The sequence below is a fragment of the Anas acuta genome, chromosome 8 (genome assembly GCF_963932015.1).
Source record: "Anas acuta chromosome 8, bAnaAcu1.1, whole genome shotgun sequence".
NCBI classification, from domain to species: Eukaryota; Metazoa; Chordata; class Aves; order Anseriformes; family Anatidae; genus Anas; species Anas acuta.
Genome location: NC_088986.1, coordinates 17,425,038 through 17,449,901, shown reverse-complemented (window position 1 = coordinate 17,449,901; position 24,864 = coordinate 17,425,038). Strand labels below are relative to the sequence as shown.

The 24,864-nt window shown below is 39.4% G+C and overlaps 1 protein-coding gene across 5 annotated transcripts in view; it reads right to left on the bottom strand.

Annotated features, from left to right (window-relative positions):
- HMCN1 (hemicentin 1) overlaps window positions 1-24,864 on the bottom strand; it is a 200,580-nt gene that overhangs the window by 113,010 nt on the left and 62,706 nt on the right. For all 5 annotated transcript variants that reach the window (XM_068691241.1, XM_068691239.1, XM_068691242.1 and 2 more), the window contains exons 12-24: window positions 18,959-19,100; window positions 17,731-17,858; window positions 16,920-17,033; window positions 16,001-16,159; window positions 15,087-15,281; window positions 14,060-14,158; window positions 12,450-12,577; window positions 10,090-10,234; window positions 8,477-8,589; window positions 7,282-7,441; window positions 5,345-5,519; window positions 2,841-2,968; window positions 758-1,030 (exon numbers count right to left, since the gene is read on the bottom strand). In XM_068691241.1, the coding sequence (XP_068547342.1) occupies window positions 758-1,030; window positions 2,841-2,968; window positions 5,345-5,519; window positions 7,282-7,441; window positions 8,477-8,589; window positions 10,090-10,234; window positions 12,450-12,577; window positions 14,060-14,158; window positions 15,087-15,281; window positions 16,001-16,159; window positions 16,920-17,033; window positions 17,731-17,858; window positions 18,959-19,100 (1,959 nt within the window). The remainder of the gene's footprint in view (window positions 1-757; window positions 1,031-2,840; window positions 2,969-5,344; window positions 5,520-7,281; window positions 7,442-8,476; window positions 8,590-10,089; window positions 10,235-12,449; window positions 12,578-14,059; window positions 14,159-15,086; window positions 15,282-16,000; window positions 16,160-16,919; window positions 17,034-17,730; window positions 17,859-18,958; window positions 19,101-24,864) is intronic.

Here is a 24,864-nt window from a genome sequence, read left to right as displayed (position 1 = left end):
TTCCATCCTTTGTTCTTACATCTCATTTTAAGCTTGTGTGTGGACTAAGACTACACAAAGAATATTGTTTACAATTAAATAAAGTTACTGGCAGTTCTTTGTTGTTCGTAATGAGCAGTTCCCAGCAGCTCTAATCCAATGAATCAGAATGTTGCCTTTAAACTATTATGAAGAAGAAATACTGCCTGCTTAAGTCAGTCATGCTACACTGCTGTATGTCAGCCAATCAAGTGACGAGTTACAGTATATATTTAAATTGGCACATAACCATTGTTGCCCCATCACCATTTTAAAAGCATACTGTCTGACAGAGCTCTTCTTTCAGTTTATTTCAGCAAAACTCTAATTCCACTTAAAGCTATGCTATCAGGCTCTGATATTCAGAAATAATCTGTGACAATGTGAGATGTGAACATACAAAGAATATTTTAAAAGGAGGTTTCCCATACTGGAATCTGGTTTTAATTATCTAGTACCAAACAAACAAACAAACAAATTGTAAGTACCTTTAAGTTAAAAAAAAGAGTAATATATTTTGACTTTCTTATTTCTGCTAACTCTGCGAAAACTGTGTGCCTACTCTAATTTTCCTTAATTAATATCAGAACATAACAACATCTAAAACAGGTTTGGATTTTATATTATGTAACTGTCGACAGCAAAGGGCACTGTCCTCCAAAAAATAAACCAGACAGCACTGGCATGACATTATATTCAGACAGGGCAGGAGGCAAGATTATGACCCTAGCAGAAATACCTTGAACTTGTAATGTTATCTCTGATGTGTCACTGCCCACTGCATTACTAGCAACACACTTGTAGATTCCAGCATCAGGAAGCTGGATGTTGCTGATGCTCAGAGCTCCATCCAGGCCGCGGGTGAACTGCCTGCCATCTATCAGCACAGCACTTCTGCCTCTGAACCAGGTGACTGTTGGTGGAGGGATCCCCTGGGCACTGCAGGGTATGTCAACTCTGTGGCCAGCTTGGACTTTCATAACCCGAGGCCCACGCTGTATCTTCGGAGGAACTATGCAAGAAGACAAGTTAAGTCCACTTAAGTGAAGAAAATGATGTATGAGATCATTCTTGAAGGAAATTCTTCTCCTTGTCATTTTAGACAACATTCATTCTTATTCAATGAAACACAATTCCAAGTGACTAAAAAAAAAAAACAAAAAACAGAACTGCACCTCCTCTACAGATAGGAGGTACAATCACCTATTGCTAAACTTATCTGGAGAAGCTACATTTAAAATTCTACTGCATTACTTGCATGAGTAATTAAAGCTCATTATATTGAGCACATTTGAAAAACTATGGGTACTGACTCTTCACAACAACAACAAAAAAAATCAAAAGCTTTTATGATAATTACAGTTCCCCTTTGACATTCTCATTTCCTAATCCCTTATCTTTGTATGCTTCCAAACACAAGTTCAGACAAGGAGATAAAGTATGACTGGAGAAGATTTTGCTGGTCCCAAGGAATAATACAAGTCTGACTTAACTCTTTTGCTGCAATGTTTTCCTTTCTAAGGATCATTGACAGTAAAAAGACTTATAAAGAATGTCTGAAACAATTACAAGTGCCATTTTTTCAGACTGTGTTAATGTACAGTTACAGATAAACAAAGATGTGCACTGATAGGAGACCTCTCTCTACAGAAAACCAGACAGTAGTCTGTTACAGTCATTGGAACTGAATTAGTGTAGTTGAAGTTTTCAGAACTGCTGAGGGCATGAGTTCCAAGCTGGTTCGTTTGTGGTATGTGATCCACTTCAAAGATGTGTGCTGGCAATGGGCACTGGCAACAACACTTCCAAGCTCTACATGAACCACAATGATAGATCAGCTTTGTCTGTGCTGTGCCAGGCCACAGTTCCAGCACCTGCTCTCCTCTGTACTTTAGCATTTGCAGCAGGTATACTTGCACAACCTGTGCTTCTGTCTGATGCAGGTGAGGATGAATAAACAGGAGCATAGAGCTAACAATGTGTGACTATATAGGCAGTTAAGAGACTGTGGCTGGGGTCCCACCACAGAGAGAGCAGGAGACAAGGGTGTGAGAATTTGATGACTTATGGTAAGAAGGGGAGTGAAGGGGGCACAGGTCCTCGCTTGAGCAAGAGAGACTAGAAACCTTCAGTGAGGGGCAGGAAGGTGGGTTCTTGTTCTCTTGTTTGATCAGAGAAAGGATGGTAAGATGGGCTAAGGTATTAGTATGAAAATGCGGGTACAGAATGCATATGCACACAGCAGGAGACAGCAGCAACTGCCTACGCATAGGAGATACAGCTGCATGCTGGTTTATCTACCACTAAAGCCAGTGTGCAAGCAAACTTAGACTTGCACTGCTAACAGAGTTTGGATATGTAATTCCTATCAAGTTGTTGGGAACTTGGCATCTGCAAGCCTTGAGCAGCTTTGCTATTCTCAGCCAGAAAGTCTGTTTGCAGACTTACTTCTGAGAAACTTTTTGCACAGAGAACATGCAAGTTCATTAGAACAAAAGTTTTCAGTTCTTAAAGCTCTTCTGTCTGACTTAAGTAGAGTCAAATGTCCTGTATAGCTATAATTCTTCCTTGAGTCTAAGTAACATTAAAGGAAGGTGTACATATATGTATATACATATACATTTTTAGGTAGTATGTGTGTATACAATAATTTCATTTCATATAATCAATACCAACCATTTGCATATGAAGATAATATGACCAGAAAATACACAGGTTGTTAGCATTTAATGTACATAAGCGAAAAATGTTTCAAGATCTCCACATGATGCTAAATTCCATATGGAAAATTCCAGATGATCATCCTTTCACTTAAAACTTACCATGTACACTTAGCTTCACTGACTGAGTCACATTCCCAGCAATATTTGTGGCTACACAGAAATACATTCCACCGTCTGAAATTTGTGTCTCACTGATCTTCATTGACCCTGAGGGAAGGTAAGTGTGTCTGGAAAAATAAGAAGCAGATACACTGTATAAACATGTACTGAAAGGTGAATGACCTCTACTTACACATAACTGATTGCAATGATCTATAATAACGCTATTCTACACAGCACACTGAGCTGTGTCATATTACTAAACTGTGACTTATTCATTTATTCTAACTCTTTACTGAGCCATTACATTTAGAATACACAGCAAATATCTAAAATATAAGGTCCAAATTACAAAATTTGGTTCTAGCTATGTACAGGACGTATTCAAACCTGTCTTATTTCTAGAAACAGAAAAAAAAATCAGGTAGAGAACTGGAGCTCTTCACCCCACCCCATCACAAATTTATGCTCATCCCATGTTAGCAGGATCAGAATGTTTGGGTTAAACAGCTTGATTCTACTTCATCAAGGTCTAAAAGATGTTATGGTGTTAAAGACAGCGGGTGGGGGATGAGAACGTGTGTGTTCTGGAGAGAGTACTCTGACTCAAAACTGCCGGTTCTGGTGTTTATAGAATTTGTCACTATTCTTGACTAAATAATTAACCACATAGCACTGGTTTTTACTATAGCTGTGGTCACAGGCTTGCAACATTACAAAATACAGTCTTGGCCAGCTAAGCCAAAGTCTTCTGCAGAAGTTAAAAGCAATAGAGGAAAAAAAAATAGGAGGGAAGAAAAAATGACAGCTAAGAATTAGCAGGAAGTAATTAGCACTCAAAGTTATATGCAGAATTTAGGCAAAGTTGGTGGGAATTTGTGGTATCACCCATCTTCCCTTCTCTGGCAACCCTCTAATCAGGACAATGTTATTATATGGGTATACATGGTTAATTTGGAGATTGTAACAAGCTGCAGAGATGAATGGAAAGTGAAATGCACTTCATCCAGACCACCCATATCTGTCCGATATTATGATTCCTTTTCTGTTGTCCCTATTTTTCCTTTTTTTTTTTTTAAATAACCCCAAAAGATACAACTACAGGGATAACTTACCTCCCATTACTTTGTCCATTTATTATATTTGCTTTCTGATAGAAGTTCCTTTATTTCTGCTTTCATTTTTCTTTTGGTCACTTTTATAACATCAACTTTGGGTGGTCTCAAACAATTTTGTTTGGACTAATTCTTTAACTTTTGCTGACATCTGTAAACAATTTTATGGAATGAGCTGAGCTGGACTGCTGCTACTCTGGACAACTTGAATCTCTCCACAGTGAGCAAGTAGCCTAATTTATCTATGTCTCCTGAGGTAAAATGAGGACAAGTAATGGACCAAGAATGCAGATTCATTAATTCAAGCAATTTGCTCACAGGACTAAGCAGAAAATTCCACACAGAGCATTAACACCAAATTAACTCCCTGTGCACAAGCCTCTTCCACATAAACTGCTGGGCAAGCAGTTATCTGTTGCTGAGGCTGTTACAGACTCACTGGAATGGGTGGATCAGAGGCCAAGGTCTGGCTCACTTTCTGGTCTGTATGATTCCTTAACATTTCATTCGGATCACTGAGAGACACTAGGCAATAGGCACCGCAATTGCTATAGTGCGCACCTGGCAACGTTACCATATCCTGGTTTCCAGACACAGCATAGCCCTTACACCTTCTGAGGTATCTTGGAAATTAGCAAGCACTAGCACACTCTGTGAGAGTGCCTGGCACTGAAAATGAGTGCATACAGCCAATAATTGCCCTTTTCCCTCTCTTTTTGTACCATACTAAAATAGTACAGAAGAACTCCAACATCATAGCCCACAACATATACAAGACAATCCCCAATGCCACAGTTTCTAAGGCTGTCTGTAAAAACTCAACATTTTTACAAGCGTTTCAAGAATTCATGAAGAGTTTGGGATTCAAAGCACAGTGACCTTGTAAGTACACGCAAACATTTATCATCTCTGTTCCGCTGGGGTCCCAGACTTTATATTAGTAAGAGACCAGACTTAATATTAATAAGAGACACTGTTGTCCTGAGCATACATTCAAAGTTTTTAAGAAAAGAAAAACAGATTTTTAAAGATTTAAAATCAGGCATAGATTATGTGAGTACCTGGACACCACCATAGTACACGTACTACAGGATCCTCTTTCGTCCTGGCCTCCTGAAATTGCAAACTTCAGAGCAAATGCTGAAGTTCTGTATATAAACATATGCTGGAATGGAAGCCATACAATCACGTACAGTCCTAGCATATTTCAGAAAGACATACACTCAGTTTGGGAAAGAGCTTTTTTAGACTTACTAAAGCAGGGTTCTCTTGGAAAACAACTTAATACTTTCCAATGGATTGTTAAGCAACTGGAAATTATATACCCTTCCAAAAATCTTGGTATCTTAGATGCAATTTCCTTTTTCTTTTGTTTTCATCAAACGTTACCTTGGAGAGAACGGAGATATGAGCTGCATCTCTTTGGCCCAGGTAATTATGGGAGGTGGCAAGCTCTTTACTTCACATGGAAGGGTGACATCTTCCCCTGCAGTTACTGAGATATCTATGGGTTCGTCATATGCATTTCCTTGCTGGTCTCCAGGCCTGGACACTCTAGGTTTCACTATAATATGGAACATGTTAAGTAGATGAAATGAATATACATATTTGCACAAATGTAACACCATACCATTTTACTTCAGATTACAGAATCACAGAATGGCCGAGGTTGGAAGAGACCTCTGAATATCATCTAGTCCACCCCCCCGCTAGGCTGGATCACCTAGAGCACATTACATAGGATGGCACCCAGGTGGGTTTTGAATATCTCCAGAGAACGAGACTCTCTGGGCAACCTGTTCCAGTGCTCTGTCACCCTCACAGAAAGGGAATGCCCTGCCATATTCAGCTGGAACCTCCTGCGCTTCAGTTTGTGCCCATTGCCTCTCATCCTGTCACTAAGCACAACTGAAAAGAGATTTCCAGGAGACTCCAAAAAGAGATTCCAGGAGTGGCCTCACCAGGGCTGAGTAGAGGGGGAGGATCACCTCCCTTGACCTGCTGGCAACACTCTTCCAAATGCAGCCCAGGATACCGTTGGCCTTCTTGGCCACGAGGGCACATTGCTGTCCACCTCCCAGGTCCCTCTCTGCAGAGCTGCTCTCCAGCAGGTCAGCGACCAGCCTGTACTGGTGCTTGGGGTTATTCCTCCCTAGGTGCAGGACCCTGCACTTGCCGTTGTTGAACTTCATGAGGTCCCTCACAGCCCACCTCTACAGCCTGTCGAGGCCCCTCTGAATGGTAGCACAGCCCTCCGGGGTATGAGCCACTCCTCCCAGCTTGGTGTCGTCAGCAAACCTGCCGAGGGTGCACTCCATTCCATTGTCCAGGTCGTTGATGAGTAAGTTGAACAACACTGGATCCAGTACTGATACCTGGGGGACACCACTAGCTACAGGCCTCCAACTAGACTGCACCAATAAGCACAACCCTCTGAGCTCTGCCATCCAGCCAACTATCAATCCACCTCACTGTCCACTCATCTAGGCCAAACTTCCTGAGCTTGTCTATGAAATTAAATGTTTATTTCTTGTATCAGGTATATAACGTTACAATCTTTTTTTTTTTTTTTTTTTAAAAAAAAAAAAAAGGATGAATTTTTTTTTTTTAAAAAAAAAAAAAGATGTTTCTGCACTGGACTTGCTGCTGTAAATCACTGTAATGCTGATGTATAATGCCTGGTTAGCTCAGACACTGGCTGATGCCTACCTGCAACACCACAAATATCAGCAAGACTGCACTGTCCACCTAAAAAGCTGGACAGCAAACAACATATGCAGTTTATGTACATGCTGAGGTCTGTATTGCATAAGTAGTTTGCAACCAATACCTGAATGGACTTATACTTCAGCATCAATAACTACAAGCCATAAACATCTGGCAACACAAATCTAATAAGTCAAATTTTTTACTATACTGGGAGATGGTATGAAGCCTTGGGAACAATGAGATTAATCGATCTTCATTCTTTTATCAGCAGGTACTTATATTCCTATACAGGTACTTCCTATCCACTTCTATAAAGGATGAAATTAAATAAGCCCAAGTTCCTAGGTCCATGAACACAGGGTAACAGGCATCAGGAGGTTTTACGGGAATCACAGAGGCTGAAGAATTGGCCTTTCAATATCTGCCATTTGCAAAATTGCCTAGTATGTAGATCCAGTAATCTAGGACAGAGCCAAAAGCACTAATTGGAGATTAGTTTAAATCCTGTTTGCACTGCAGGTATCATACTTCACTATCTACCTGGAGGGGGATTGCAGTCTAAACTAGAACTCAATGAGCGGATTGAAAAATGACACTAGATTTTAGCTCATATATACCATAGACAGTCAGCTGGACTTTCCGCGTAGCATAACCAGCAGCATTTGTTGCAGTGCACACATATTCCCCAGTCTCTTCACCCCCTGGTGAAACTACATACAGACTTCCATCAGACCCTGCAGAAAACTTCCCATTGCTGGGAAGAATTACTTCTCCTTTCTGTAGAAAGAAAAAAAAAGTCCATAGTGCCTGGATGTTAAAAAATACAGCAACTTATAAATATTTAATTCAATAAAAGCTAAGCCTTACAGAAAGAAAATCTAATGAAAACATAAAAACCATTACAGGAATATAAAATTTGTTAGTGCCTGTAGCAGCTGAATTCATTGCTGCAACCCATTTGTATGAAGACTGCTGTATTTTCAATATAATGCTGGGTCCAATTTTTCACAGTTCTGTAGACAAAACAACTTGCAGGCAGTCTGACTAAACTAACCAATATGTAATATACATTACAGTACCACTTCTTTTGTTTATGACTTCTATTGTTTATGGCTGAGATGGGCAAAATATTTTGAATTAACCAAGAAGTTTAGCCCCAAAATTCTGTCATTCTTCATTGAAACTCACTAACTTTTTGCACTGTTTTAGGGTCACTGTCTGAGCAGTAACAACAGCAGAAACACAAGGATTCATATCTAGAAAACCTGTTATTTTGCTATATATTCAAATATAAATATATATATATATAAAGCAGGACCTAATTCTGAAAAAAAAAAGTCAGCATTTCAACTTAACTAATTTTGATATAGGTTTCCAATGTCAGAACAGATCTTGTATACATAGCATAAAAAGTTTCCCAGCAGACCGCTCCTTTTCCATATTGAACTTCCAAGACTAAAAATCATCTTAGAGCAAACCTCTTAAACAAAAATGAATTTTCAATCTGTGGCAGGTTGCCTAATCTGAAATTATCACCTCATAACAGGAATATCAACAATTTCTGAAGTATTAGAAAGTATAAAGATACAGGGATAAACCCGAAGAAATCTTTCCAAAGAACAGAACCTTGATCTATGTCTGGACCATGGCCAGGAAGTACTACTCTAAGAAACAAAAGCAGTTACAAATAGAGATTTCCAGATCCCTCACAACGCAGTTTTTTGGTTGCATCTCTTGCCTACAGTTTTATGACAAGTAAAAGATGTCTTCAACTTATTTTCCACCACAAAAAGCTCAAATATGAGATGTTACCTTGGACCAGACAATAGACGGCTTAGGAACTCCACTTGCTTTGCATGGCAATGTTACTGGGATTCCTTCAATGGTGCTGAATATCTGCTGTCCATGCTGAATAACAGGCAGAACTAAAAATAAATGGAAGTATTAAACACATGCAAAATATTTCAAACCACAGCACAACTCTTGCAATAAAGTCCCTATACTCAACTACTAATTCCTACAGACAGCAAGGGTTGGGAATTTTCAGCCTGTTCTCTGAACCCTCTAACTGACATTGACCTGTCACCTCTTCCTCCTCCACTCTCCAGTCTTCTATGACAGAACATGGACCTGTTCATATCAAAGCATGTTAGTCACAGGTTGATTAGTAGATCAGATACACACAGCTTTAAACTAAATGTAGGTATTTTAGCTGATTGCAGTCATTTTAGGCAGTCTTTATCACACCATTCACTGATGACATTTTAGGCTAGATGCCTGAAACAGTACTGTACAGGATCTATCCTATATAGCACATTTCATGAGAAGAGGCTCAGCATTTTTGTTGCTGAATCAGTTTCTATTGCTGGACAACACTTTGAGAAGAGCAGATTTGAAAGTGAAGAAACAATCACATTACAAGTTCATTTAATCTTTGTTATAAATGCTACAAAGTTGTAATAACTGCACTGATGGTTTCTGCGTGGACTGGGCAGACAGAGAGGAACTTGAATAAAACCACCAGATTACTTTATTAAATCACTAATAAGAGGTACTAATAAGAGAACCTCAACACCCCTCCCTAACGAAGCTGGTCTTCAGTTAACAACAGAAAGAACAGATTTAAGATATGGTCAGACTTAAGGTTGTAATACCAAGAACTAGATCTTTCAAAGACCAAAATATATTCCCTTCTTTCCTCAGGTTCTGAAAAATTCCAAAACCTACTGTGCACACAGAAGACCTTATCAGACACTGAATATTTGTCTGAATTAACAAGCAACAGCTACTGTTAACATAGAACAGTGTTCAAGCATCTTCAGTGAAGCTTAGAATAAATCTTCCATGATTAATTTAACACATTAGAAAATTTCAGTCTGTAAACCATGAAGTAGATGGGACCCCACACAGAGTTAATGCAAGAATTTACAGCAGAAATACAGATGGGTTACCACAATCCTAACACTTGTCTTGCTGGCAATGTAATTTCCAATAGGGCTACAAAAAAAAAAAAAGTTTTGCAAAAGTTCTAATTTATTTTAATTGCAATTCTCCCATGAGTTGTGCATGCTTTTATTAGTTATGAAACCCCTCACACATTGCTTTTCATGGTTTTCAGTAAACTTGCATCTGTTTTGTTAATAAAGCTAAAGATAAGTTTGCACAGCTTGACCTTTCTAGATGTTTCAAAATGAAGATTTTTTACAACCATAAAATGGTGTTATTTTTGTTTAATTTCAAAACAAGTCTCAATTGCTCCATTCTCTCCTGTGCAGTGGACCGTGCTACTTTACAAAGCAACATTACTATAAAGAGGAAAACTGAGAAATTAGTATAGCTATAATGAGAAAGCACTAATGAGAGCTCCTGTTAGTAAGATACACACTTATCTTCCAGCCAGCGCAAAACAAGACAGTGTTCCTTACCATACACATTAACAGTAGTAGTTTTGTTGTTTGTCCCAGCAACATTACTGGCCATGCAGGTATAATCACCTCCATCCTGCAGCCGAACTCTTTCAAGGTGCAGGCTTCCATCACTGCGAACATTAATGTAGGGATTGGGAACCAGCTGCCAAAAGAATGATGTAACGTGTTGCTAAAGAAAATACTTGCTTGATAATATTTACTTTGGGATGTAGCGCAGCTGTAATTTTACTCTTTCACATTTAAAAAAAATAAAATATGTTCCTGAAGAATTTTACTAGAGCTTTTCCTACTTGCAATCTTTCATAAAAAGTTAATTTTAAATTAGAATTTTAGTAGCACCTTGTATGTAATGCTGGAGTGAGATTAACATCTACAGCAGCAACTCTGCTCTGTCACAGCACATATGCAAATGCCACTGGTGCTTCTAGTCATGCATTAAAGCAAGAACAAACTTAGTTGAACTTTGTAGTTATACCAGTAACCCAGTGTCATAGATCACCTCTGATGAGTGCAATGACTTCTTGACTTCTTCTACAAATAGGTGACTTGTTTTTTTGTTGTTTGTTTTTGTTTTGTTTTTCTGTTTGTTTGTTTAGTTATCAGAACCTTCTAAATACACTTGGCATAATCATCATGTAAAAGGGATCAGCTCTAAGCATACCTTCACCCTCTGAGCATGCTGTATAGACTTTAGTTGGCAGCAGCAACATTTAAAAAGTATCTATTGTGAAAGATAACGAAGACCTTTCACCAAAAGACAGTAATTATTAAAAATTACCTGCCCTCTAGCAACATTAAAAAATTCAGAGATTTTTACCAATCAACTGGAAGAGCTCTGCCTAGAATAAGCTCAGCAACACAGACGTGCCTTACACAGAGGCTGTCAGAATGAGAAATTATTCCAGTCCTGCTCTGGTCAGAGAAAACTACATTATTTTCTGAATGCAACTTGCTCCAACACTTTCTTTGGAGTGGAGCTTTTGTCACGTGCTTACAATTACAGGAAACTAGTACTACTGTACAGAAGAATTAGCAACTCAACAAGGAGGATCCTGACAGTATTTCTCACAGAAGTTACAGCCTGTGTTATTTGCACCTTCACAGTCTAAAGAAAAGGCTGGTGATTCACAATGACAAAAAATTCAGCAGAAAACTCTTACAAGTAAAGGGTCAAGTAGTGCCAGGGTTCTGCTTGGTGGCAATAAAAATCGAGCAAGGTCTCCCTGAAGCCACCATTATGAAGGCAGTGTTGCACAGCAGGCTGCTTGAGGAAAAAACATCACAGAAAGCATATCTAATGGAAAATGTGAAAACCCACATGAAGACATTTTTGCTACCTTTCTCTTTTAACTACAGCCATGAAGAAAGGGTGCAATTTGCAAGCAAGATTAAAAATTGGGGATCTCAAATTCAGCAATTTAGCTGCTACTAAATAAATTAAACTTCACTCAGACAACCAGCCCAGGCGCAGAGTCTGTGCAACCTTCCTGTCTGCAAGAGTTATAAACTGACAGTGGTGTGCTCTGAAAGGAGAGAGAAAAAATACAAGGTTTCATGCTCTGAGCACTGCATCACTAAGAAAGGACTGCACAGTACAGGGATGTTTACCTCATGTCAAAAAATTAAATCTACAGAGATTTTCTAGTATCTTTATTTTAAGAAATTAGGGAAAAAGAAATACTTTTCAGTCAGCAGGGTTTAAATTCCAACACTTTTGTTATTCTGGTGGGTATTTTCCACTAGCATTCCTATTTTCAGAGTCAAAGGCTACCAGGCAGGAGCTAACAAGAATGCTTGCAACAGCTTTGACAGTAAGTAAAATAGAAGATAAAAGGACAATTCACAAATACTTTGGTTCCAAGTTCATTTATACGAATTCCTATCCCCCCACTACCATCTTCCATTCCCTCATCCATGCTTCAGAATTAGAAATTTCCTACAGTGGGCAGAGATCACAGTGAGGCATAATGGTCAGCATGCCACACTTCCACTTTTGTATTTCAAACACTAATAAATTGTCATTTCTCAAGGGGAATGGCTGCACCCTGAATGACAGCACATGTGGAAAATCAGAAGCAGCTACTGCCTTACAGATACAGGCACCTGGCTTCTCCTGGGAAAGCAGCAGCTTCTGCTGCATGGTGGCGGTCAGCTGTAACTCACCTCATTGACACCACGTCCTTGTTTCAAGTGAGTCAGACAAATCTCATGAAGCATCTTTATATTAAGCATAAAACCTGTCACTATATTTGAACATCAATTTTTTGAAATTAAACCCAGTTGTCACCATGGCTTAAAATATCAATTGTTGATTTCCTATGCCAACAGATCTTACAAGAAACAAAACACAGTCTTACCACCATACTGTTCCTAATCCATCTCCGGTCTGGAATGGGGTTTCCAGCAAGCAGTACGCATGGCAAAGTGAGCTGCTGCCCCTCAATTACATTGGCTGTGTCTGGACTTATTCCAATCAGAGGTGTAACTTGGGAAAAAAATAAAATAAAAAAAAAATTAGAAGAAATAATAGGATTTTATTTTTTTTTTAAATATATATTCATGTCCTATCAGTAATGCTACTAGTGATGCAGCAGCATCAGAAAAAGGTCTCCTTGTGCAAGACACTATACAGACACAGAGCAGGAAATTTTTCTGCAATGAAAACCATATGATTTAGACAGAAAGGGGAAAAAAAAGTTAGAAAGAAAAAAAATGTAGCGGTCAACAAACAGCATGGTAAGTACCAACATACTTAATCTTAGGACAAAGCATACCAGATAAGGTTCTGGTATCTGAAATGTCAATGATGAAGGCAGGGAAAAAAAATAAATTAGAATAGCATAGGAGAGAAAAGGAAGCTGAAGGAATACACATAAAGTGATCCTAAGATTAAGGAATGGCAGCAAAGAGCTGCCAGTTGAAATTGGATCCAGTCCAGCATTTTCCTGGAAGATCATGTTCCTGTGGATACCAAGTTCATATACCATTTTTCCTTACCTGGGCAAAATACTGAAGAACAAAAGTAGCAGTTTTGGTGAGCACAATAAATAAGCAGTATTTTCCTCTGGGCATAAAATTTTAAAGGCTTAGAACTGAGGTCAATAGCACAGCAGAAAATTCTGTGTGATGCAACAGAACAAAACCCCGTGCATTTGCTTCATAAATTACTTTTAAATAATGGGAATTAATTAACAATTTTAAATAGGTAAAAACATCTTGTCTATAAAATATTATTATCATTACAGATTTCTACCACATGTTTTAGGTTAACAAATGTTTTCTTTGATGGCAGACAGATCCATTCTAATCCTCCCACAAATGTGTACATTCCATCGCATTATTTTTCCTTTTATTGCCAATTGCCCAACAGAGATAATAAACAACTCCTTAATAGCACAACTCTTGTCAAAGCTGGACATTTATTGTCTTCTTGGATCACTAAGATTCCTTTCCAGTTATATCAATGCATTGGCCTAAGCAAGTTCATTGCTGCTTTTTTTTTTTTGTTTCCTTTTTTTTTAAATATGAATTAAATGTCAGAAAACCAATCATTAGCATTCAGCATTATGGTGATTTTTCATTCCTTAATCAATTTATTTAGCAATAAGAAACAGGACACAAGATAAATAATTTTTAAGGTCTATGCTATAATATGTAGTTGGAATTCATTCAAATTATTGTAGCCAGTAAAAAAAACAATGTTATAATGTGCAAAATTCACTGAATTTAATCATAATCTTCCATGCAAATGTTTTCTGATTCAGTTGTTGTGGCCGACTACACATGTAAATGCAGCTACAGATGCAAATATATAGTTACATGTATACCCCTGTTTATGTACATAACCCATAGACATCCTACATATCGTAAAAACACCACTGACTGCCATCTACTCCAGTATATTCCTGGTATGGAAATGCTGCCACTCTTTCCTTTCAGGGATGTCACTGACACCAACCAGTCTTACCCAGTCCAGTTACTGTGATTGTGGCTGGCTGTGACTGAATCCTTCCAAACTGGTTTTCAGCCTCACAGATATAAGTTCCTTCATCACTGACCCACAAATCTAGAGGGGAAGACAAACAAACAAAAACGAAAGATGAGATTGCAGCAGTTGAAATGATACTGAGAAGTTTACAATACACTAATACCTTATCCTTTTACCTTTCATTTTAAATATTCTCTTTTTGCTAGATCATTCCTTCTGTCACCAAGTAGGGAAACGATGACTATATATGTTCTTCAGTGAAAATGCATCACACAAATATGATACTTTTCATCACAGTATTGCATATACTTTAATACTGTATACACTACTGCGTATAAATAATATACAGTAGTTATTTACATATCCACACATACATATACACTGCATTTTTTGTGATATACTGCTTACTACATACAGCATTGGGTGTCTGTATTTGACTAGATACCCAGATAACACATGAATTACTGTACTGTACAGACAGAATATGGGAATTACTTTACCCATCCTGATTATGTCTAGAGAGGAATAAAAGATGATTAAAAAAATAGGATAACATCATTTAGTTTATGGGTAACCGCAGTGCTCCAGGTAACTGAAATTGCAAAGACACTCGCAGAATTCTTAATTATTACACAAATTAGGACTTGTCTAAAACAGGAAGTTTAAAAACACTTCTTAAAATAAATAATAATAATTATTATTATTATATCATCATCTGTGGCTCCTCAGTATCAACACAGACAATGACACACATTTATTTAAATAAAAGTGCAATTGTTTCTATTAAGAAGAGCAAAGGCAATGACCACTCAAACAGAATTCACAAGCTCATGGGAAAACGATATATCTCAACAGCAATGAAATGAGTATCAGAAACACAATCTCTGACAAAATACAGTATTTTTATAGAGGTAACAAATTTATATAGTAGCATAACAACTTAAATGCATTGTATATATCATATTTCCCTTCGGCACCTTTTCTTCATAAAGTTTAGTCTACTTACTATTAATTGATAGAGCTCCTGTTCTGAATTGACTGATGGAACTAACAGCGAATGGTCTCGAGAAAAGGGAAGCACCATCCAGCCGCCTCCATTTAACCTTTGGTTCTGGGTAACCCTGAACATAGCATGGCAGCGTGATATTTGAGCCAATATTAGCAGATTCATCACTGGGTTCTTGCGTAAAAACTGGTGGAGCTGGGAAAGAAGACAGTAGAGTATGAAAAGTGAATCAAGGTTGTAACATGACAGTAAAGTTCTGCTTGCACTACTGACGACCCACATTTATCTACCATTTATGTACAACAGATCCTAGCAACAGATTCCCAACTTCAGTAACAGAACACAAAAGCAGCCTTGTCACAATACTTAGTGATATTGAGGAGGTCAGAAATGGACTAAACATTTCAAAATAATGAAAATACAGCCATCCCTTTCACATGAATGTGAATGCTCAAGAGTTAACACCAAGTTCCTCCTATCCTTCAAACAGTTTTGCCCCTTGTTTCAGAAAGTATACATGACTGACAGGAACATCCATTTAATGGGGCATAACACATCAGGCCACAGGCAGTTAGAAAGACTTTTGAAAAGAGGACAGGAAGAACTAAGTTACAATAAACTTACATTGTAACTCAAGTTGTTATATTGTATTCTCTACACAAGAATACTACAACCTATGTTAGGTTGAAGTTTGAACACTTTCCTCCTTCTCTGGCTCTGTCTTCCTCCTCAAAACTTTTAAGCTTTGCAAAAGAAGAGCAAGGGTAAGTCGAGAATCCAAATAGGACAAGGCAATTTAGCTCAGTGAACACCACCAAAAAGGAGTTCCCAGTACACGCAATTATTCAAGGACTTGTACACACATATTTGTGAGAAAAGCTCAAATAAATAAGGCACTACAGCAAGCTACTTACAGCCAACATCCAGCGTTATCTTTGCAGAAGCTGTCCCTGCATCATTCGTAGCCACACAGGTATAATCACCTGCATCCAGATCTTGTGTTTCCTGGATCTTCAAAAGACCCCGATGAGAATCAATAATGAGAAATGCTGATGGTCTTAACTCTAAGTCACCTAAGTTCAGACAGTAGAAAAAAAAAAACACTGAAATCTAACAGGGTATTTACCAAAATTACTCCTACTGAACTGTGTCCAAATTTGGGATTAGTTCACAACTCGACTGTATTCATTCAGTAGATGAATACTCTGATTTTCATTCAACTCAGTGGGAAAATTCATTCCTGTGTTAGACACAATCTCATTTTATTTGTATCTGTTTTACAAGGGAAATATAAACTGAAGTAGCTTTGGACAGAGATCACCATTAGGATAGTATGCCAGGCTGTACCAGAGACTATTTGTGGCAGCCACTTAATTAGAGACTATTTATGGCAGCCACTTGTCTGCCAGTTCCATGCCAAGTAAAGTTTAAAGTTTTACTCTGTAAAACCTAGAGAACAGCTCTGCTACATCTCAAGCTCAGCAGGAGCCATAATACTGCTGTGTAACACTCAGAATTGGCCCATACATTGAAAGATGTTTTGTGACTTTTGTAGCATATAGCTAAGCATGAAGCACAAAGCATAAAGCATAAAGCATGAAGCTTAGTTAAGCACAAAAGAGGCACGGCTTTTTCTTTTTGTTTATGCTAGGGTAAGTTCATTCACTATATTTAAACAGGAGAGAGAGGTTAAGTGCCATATCTTCTAGATTTAGAGAATTTCACAGGTCAGTCACTGGTTGAATACTACATAAGCTTTTGAGAAAAATGAAGTCCCTTCAAGATCATTGTTCTAAATATTGCTGCTAAAGTAAATAAATCAAAGAAGTGCACCTTTAAACCATTTAACTTGGGGATGTGGGATTCCGGTTGTTTTACACTCCATAATAGTTGTGTCTCCAAGAGCAACCAGAATTTCACTCTGAACTACAGTCAATGTTGGGCCCTCTATAAAGAAACAACAGAGAGAAAATGAGTTCCTCATCTAAAGCATTCACCATTATTAAGACATAAACAATGAAAGACTTAACTTTCTCTTGGTATACAAAAAATATTTGCACTAAAAATCAAACAGGCTTTAAAATCATGTGAGGTGACAGATAAATACTAGGTAACAGAAAAAAAAAAAAGAGTTTGGAATGTCAGAACACCTGGACCTTATATAGAATATGCAGGAATAAAAGGAAAGAATTGGAAGAGTTTGACCATTTAGAAAGTAAAAAGCTTCAAAGCCTTTATCTCCCTCTTCAGCCTAAGTTTGGTCACTAAGAATTTTAGTACTCAATTAAAATATGTGGTAGTATTTAGAGGACATGATTTGGACTAGGACTCCAGATGGCTAAGCACACTACAGGAATATACAGAAACATGATTCCATCTCCAAAGACCTACTCAGTTTTGCATGCCTACCCTACATTAGTATTCTTTTTTTTTTTTTTTTTTAAACAGCATAAGAAACAGAAAGCCACTAATGAATCCTAACAATACTGTTCAGATTTTAACAGAAAACAAAAGGGGCAAATCTCTCCAGAGCTTTGGGAAATTTCTACAAATATGAGCTGCATAGTACCACAAAATAACTGTACCACCCAGATGCTGTATTAGTTTGCTTTTTTAGTTTCACTACATTACCTCCTTTACTCACCAATGTATGTAAGGGTGGATGTCTGTTTCTCTGTCCCAGCTGAGTTACTTGCTAAGCAACCATAAACTCCCTCATCTTTTGGAATTGCCTTTTTTATGATCAAGGTCCCTTCTGGGGTCAGCCTGTACCTGGAAATACATAGGGGACCAACCAAAAAAGCTAATTAAAAAAAAAAGTGTTACATCTACACTCCATGCAACAACAGCAGTATGACCAGATGGTTTACAAACAGGTATTGCTTTTTCTCATGATAAACAACATAAACAACTTGGTATTATTATTTCTATTAGAAGAAATCAATGTATGTTATGAAGACAATTGAGTTAAATCTTGTAAAAAACATTCCCAAAGCATTCTCCTGGAGAAACTGGCTGCTCAAGGCTTGGACAGGTATACGCTTGGTTGGGTTAAAATCTGGCCGTGTCCCCGGGCCCAAAGAGTTAATGGAGTTAAGTCCAGTTGGAGGCCAGTCACTAGTGGAATCCCCCAGGGCTCAGTACTGGGGCCAGTTCTCTTTTTCACCTTTATCGATGATCTGGATGAGGGGATCGAACGCACCCTCAGTAAGTTTGCAGATGACACCAAGTTAGGCATGAGTGTTGGTCTGCTCAATGGTAGATCTGCAGAGGGGTCTGGACAGGCTGGACCAATGGGCTGAGGCCAACTCTATGAGGTTCAACAAGGCCAAGTGACAAGTCCAGTATCTGGGGCACAACAACCCCATGCAGCGCTACAGGCTGAGGGAAGAGTGGCTGGAAAGCTGCCCATCAGAAAGGGACCTGGGAATATTGGTTGATAGCTGGCTGAATATGAGCAGGTGGTGTGCTCAGGTGCTCAAGAAGGCTAACAGCATCCTGGCTTGGATCAGGAACAGTGCAGCCAGCAGGACCAGGAAAGTGATTGTCCCTCTGTACTCGGCTCTGGTGAGGCCGCACCTCGAGTACTGCATTCAGTTTTGGGCCCCTCAGTACAAGAAGGACATGGAGGTGCTAATCACAGTATTTCTAGTTCAGAGATGAGGTAATTGAAATTAAAGAGTTATAAAGATGAAAGTTGTGGTACTATTTCCTAAACTTGCAGGCTCCTGTGGCAGAAAGTCAGAATATTTCAGCAATCCTCACAATCTCTTCCTCAACATGAAAAAGGGGGAGAGGGAGAAAGAAAGAGAAAGGGGGGGGGGGGAGAGAGAGAGAGAGAGAGAGAGAGAGAGAGAGAACTTAACTCCTACCTGTATGAACCAATAATAAACATTTCATTGTGTGTCCATACTACTGTTGGCTTTGGATAACCTGTTGCAGAACATCTGATGGACACTTCAGAGCCTTCTGTAAAAGTCTGATTCTTAGGCGAAATGACGACCCTAGGTGGTTCTATCAGAAGAAAAGAAAAGCAGCAATTAAGAAGATCGATTTTGTAAGCACTTACACATTATAACAATCATTTTAATTCTGCTTCCAAACAGTTCCATAGTGAGAAAACGGTCCTGATAAAGGTCACATGATTGTTTCCCTACAACTGCCTCCACTTAGCACAAATAATGACTGTTACACACACATGAACTAACTCATAAGGTCAATTACTGTACAGGGCACAGAAAAGAACAGCAAAAGACCTCAATCCCAGTTGCTATAGGCTGATTTGTCCCACAGGGCATCTTACTGCGTCTGAAAGCAAGTTTGCCAAGGAACACAAAAATATCTTTAAAATTTATCAAATATATATATATAGTTTTAAAATATATTAGTGGTAACATCAGCATACAAGCCCTGAACATACTGTTATTTAACCTTTGTAGTATACTTTCATTTCAAACAATCGCAACATGCTTTGGATTTCATGATTAATTCACGTCTGTTAGTATTTCATGAAAACCTATCTGCAGGCCCCCATCCCACACATAAAGCCCCTCTGTCGAGAGAGGGCAGGAGCTGTGCTGAGGAAGGCTTTTGGCCACGGTCTGGCAGCAGGTTCTGTGGGGGAGCAGAGCCAGTGCCAGGATCCGTGGCCTCCGCTTTCAGTTACTGAAGGAACGTGTCAGTGTGTCAAGGATCCTTCAATCCTTGTAAAAATGCATGCAAAACCACACAGCCACACTGCCAAAGGCAAGGAAAAAATTAAGTAATAAACAGCAACTAATTTGCACACAGATTTGCAAAACTAAACACAGATGCATCTACATACTGCCTCATCCTTTTCTTTCTCAAATTCATGGTGTTAAGCTCCCCCAGTTTCATTTCCACTTCTAGAGGGGATTCTGCAGGGTCCTGAAAAGCCTCTCTAGCATCTCGTGAGGGTCTGAATCCTCCAGAACCCTGGATGAAAGGCACCAGAGGAAGGCAAAGCCGCAGCGCAGTAATACCGGGATCAAATCCAGGCACAAGGGGGTAGGGAGAGGCAAGAAATGGATGCTGGCTACAGGATTGTCCTCAAGTGATTGAGGACGTGCACAGCTTTCTCAGCTATTTTTGTTTTGTTTTAAATCCTGCCAAGAAACACTGGGAGATATTCTGCATGCTTTGGTCTTAAGGAAGGCCTGTGCTCCTGTTGATATTAGGAAGCTCTTTGTTTCAGATAGTTACACACTGTGCTGTGACACTGTTGCCCACAGTTATTGTCACACTGCAATAGCACCAGGCGAGCAAAAGAAGGTGCAAGTAATATTTAACATGCAAGCTATTAAACTAATTAAAAGAAATCAACAGACACAGCTGTAATACTCAAGCTACCACCTAGGCCACCCAAGGCCACAGTCAGCACTAATTAACCATCTGGTTTTCTTGCTCAAAAGCCAGCCAGGGGCACAGAATTGGCTTTCTTGTATGGCAGGACAATTTGATTAATTTTGCTTTGCTGTTTGTACCAGAAGGGACAAGATCCATGGGCAGGAGAAGCACAAGCTCCTTACCAGACTCATCCCATTCAAGTCTGTAGAGATAAAAATAATATATATACATATAGCCTTTTAAACAAAGATCACGTGATTTTTCTGAAGATAATGAAGGTTGGTGTGGAGACTCCAGGCTCTGAAACACTCACAATTGCACCTTCCCTTGGTCCATTTAAATCATTAAAAGAAATTTAACTTAACATGAATAAAAGGACAACAAATGCCAAATTTTTCTTTTATTCAACATTAAAAAAATATTTACCACCATTTATTAGCAAAAAGCAAACAGTCTCACTGACAATAATTGTCATTACTTTCTGCATCTTTTTTCCAACAGAAGCTTTTCCCCCAAGCCTCGCTGTAGAGGATATTTGATTTAACTATTACTTGTATCAATATTTTTTGTGCCGCACCCTCAAGGTTATTTCTTGCCATTTTTGCTAAGAGCATCTTTTAAAAGCTGAAGGATTCCAACTGTTATCCTGACAAGTAATGTCCTAACAAGGCTGATTAACTATTTAACCGTGTTTTGATCAAAACCAACCATGTAATAATGCAATCACTTCAAAAGTTTGCATACACTTGCTGCAGAATTTTTAGTTATTTATTTATTTTTACAAGGATTGATTTCCATCAAATGTCACTTCCTCAGAACCTTACACACACATATTCTGGCCAAGAATAGATGAAGCCCCTCTCCTGGGCTCTTCTCTGGCACTTCTCTGCCATTTCTACTCGTTCTTATTAGCAAACATTAAAAAGGGACTGGACTGAGCTCCCTGGGCTTCCAATTACCTAGATGCTGCATGAGCAGAATTTTAGCACAAAGCCCTGCTTTTAGTAACACAGCAACCGTAGTCCTGCTGTGAAATATGAGTTCTCTTCTCTACTCCTGTGTGACCACAGCAGTGTCTACACATTCTTGTGTTACTGTGAGTTTTATAGATATGCCTTAATTTTTCCATGTGGGAGCACATAGATGGGATTGCTTGGCTTTGATCTCAAACTTGCTAAAAACCTACAGGTTAGTATCAGGAGTGCACACTGGAAGGCAGGGGTGGGGTGGGGTGAGTGGAATCTCATTTTAATAGCTATTAACGTATGTCAGCAAGCGAGACAAGACGAGGGTTATGCACATACTGAAGAACTCTAGTGGAAGCAGATTTCCACTTTGATGTCAGTTCAAGCACAGAATTCAGGTTATGTCCTATGCCATGAAATAATACATGCATACACCACCTCTCATTACACACACAAAAGGAATCCTCTCTGCTTATCTGATTTCTATTATTTATTTTGAATCATGTTTCAGCAATATGCATCGGAATTAATATTTGATACAGTATTTTTCTACTTTTGCTCACTTACAAAGCTTCCTGTTTGAATGAAAGCTGAGAACAAATTTGTTACAGCAGAAATAAAGATCAGAACATTAAATGTGAATAAATATAAAGCAGCCTTCAACATTAGCCAACCAGCCAGCCACATTCATCTGTCCTTCTGGCATCAACCAAGTGAACCTAATGAAAAAGAAATATTGTCTTTGGACATAATTATCCTACCCCATTCACTTGCCAGCCATCTCATTTAGCTGCCACTTTCCCACTGTCCCCTTACCTGCACACCCATGCCCACAGAGATGCGCAGATCGTCCTGCATCACCCCTCACCCTGGCACTCTGCGCAACACAGCGGGGAAACACCCAGTCCGTAACTGCCTATGCACTAGAGAAAGATAAGATAATTCCCAAAGCTCCCAAGCACAAATTTAACTTCTGTGGGGCAGGAGGTGGAACACCACTTGGGACCCTGTTGATTGGCCCGGAGGGCACACAAGCTGCAATGTCAGCAGCTCCAGCAGCACGCCCAGGCTGGAACAAGCCGCTCTGCTTCAGAACCAGCCTCGCAGCATGTACCATGACACCACGGCGGTGTGCCAAGAGGTGTGATGGGGAGAGGAGAACCCAACCCATTTTCTCTCTTACTCAGAGGGGCTGCTTCCCAAAAGGCATGTGGATGTGTGCTGTCGCCAGGGGCTTCTCACCGAAGTTGTCTCTCAAAACCTCTCTTCACTTCCTTGTGATTTGACATTCACTGACCAAATGCATACTCTACTAGAAAACATGAAGTGCATGATTGTAAGTATTCACCAGTTGTGAACAAGAGGCCAAACTAAGGAAACATCTAACAACACACGTACCACAAGCACGGCCTTTACAGGCCACAGTGTCCTGTGGACTTCCCCACAGGAGAAAGGCATGGAGAATGAAAGAGAACGGATTCTGTCCTCCTCATGTCCCTGTTCTGGGTTTGTGCTCAGCCCTAGAAGCTGGTAGAGCTGAAATGAACTTGTTATGCACCTTTATAAACTCAAAGGAGGCAGGCGTCCTGCTCCAGCAGAGCAGCACCAACAAGCTGCAAATAAACAAGCATCTTGGAAAATAGCATTTTTCAAAACAAGAAATAGGGAATTAGTGGATACTTCTCAGGGGATGTGTCCCAGTCTTCACTGGGCAGATGGTGCACTTCAAGCACATCCAGACTGAAATTGTTCATGCTTCTGTGAGCAATCTGTACCAAGGACTGCACGCAACCCTCCTGAAAGAGGTACCAATGCAACACTTTTCTTACAGCTGTGGGTACTATACTTAACAGCTAAACTAATCATTTGCTTGTGCTTTTTACAACTACTGCAGTAACAGAGGCCAAATACCCTGCAAGAAGCTAGTTCCCATGGGATTTGCAGGGACTGCAATGAGCCACAGGTTTGGGTGGGTCAGCATAAATCTAGAAATGCTGATTTCTAAATTTGTTTCTGCTCCTTCAAATCTCCTCTTAAAAATTCTTCTGAAGAGATAGACTTTCCATGAGAAAGCAACTAGAAAATAATCTCTTATTTGATGTCATGCACTTGCTCATTAAGATGCATGATGCTTAACACATCCTGTTTTATTTAATGCCTGAATTTTTCATCCTTCATCAAGTCTGAACTCAAATTCATTGCAGTAAGTACTCTCCCTACTATGAATAACCTGAATATTACAAAAATTACAAGAGATTAATCATCACTTATTTAGCTGAATTTGTAAGAAATGATACAGAAGAGACTTGGAAAACCAAAAGATATCTTTAGCTGGATGAGAAAGCTTTGTTTGTCCCACTTTTGCACTGATCTATAGAGGATATCACAAAGGAATTTTAACAAAAGAAACGCCTGGAATAATAAGTTCAGGCCAGATCATAAAAACAAGCTATCAGCGACTGGTCTTATAACACAAACCTTTTTGCCCCATCAGCTCCCTTTCTCTGAATGCAGACAAGAACCTCTTAGGACCCACAGCACGGGGAGCAGATGAGCAAACTTTGGGACTTCAGCTGATTTTCCTGACCTACAGTGAACTTGAGAAGGGCTGCTCGGACAGTTCCTGACCCTGCTGCTAACTTGCTTCTCCTGCACAGGAAGCTTGCTTCTGAAGGGCAGCTCACGGACCTCCTCTGAGCCTGCTGTGAGTGGCAATCAGCACCTAGCAGAGGGATACCTACTGATTCATCTCTTTTTCTTTCAGACAATATTGTCTTTTGCATCAAAGAAGTGCTGAAAGTTTAACTGCATTTTACTTCCTTCCCTTTTAGAGCAGGAAGTGCTACGGTGGTAACAGGTTACAAGTCCAACCTGTTGAGAGGAGTTCGAGCCATTCACTCTGTGGATCCATCTTGTAATAACGTCCAAAACTGAAGGTGCACTTTAGAAGTCAGAGCAGTGAATCAAAACCAACACAACCCTAGGAGGCCCAAGAGACTGTATTCCTCAGTATCTCAAAGGCCACAAGGTCCAAGACCTTTCAGCCTGCTGTGAGCAGCACAGTGCCATGGCACAGGTGGGCACAGCTTTTAACCAGGACGTCTGGCCAGCACGACTCAGTGCTGGTGATGAACAAGTCGTGGCTCAGCATAGCAGCTAACACAGAACATGCAGCCTCAGAAAAAAAGTCAACTCCCATTCAAGTATCAGGCTGTATTTGTACAGCTGCTGGTCTAGAAAGAACATTAAAAAAATTAAAAATCAGATGAACATTCCCTTTCAGGAGAGCTATCAAAAGAAAAAATTTCAAAACAATTCTATTCAAAACAAGGGTTTACTACAACCCACTTGTAAAGCAGACGCTGGATTATTTTTAGAGCTACAAACATGTGATCTCTGCCTTAACTCCTACTGCAGAAAGAAAATGAGGATGAAAGCATTGTTTG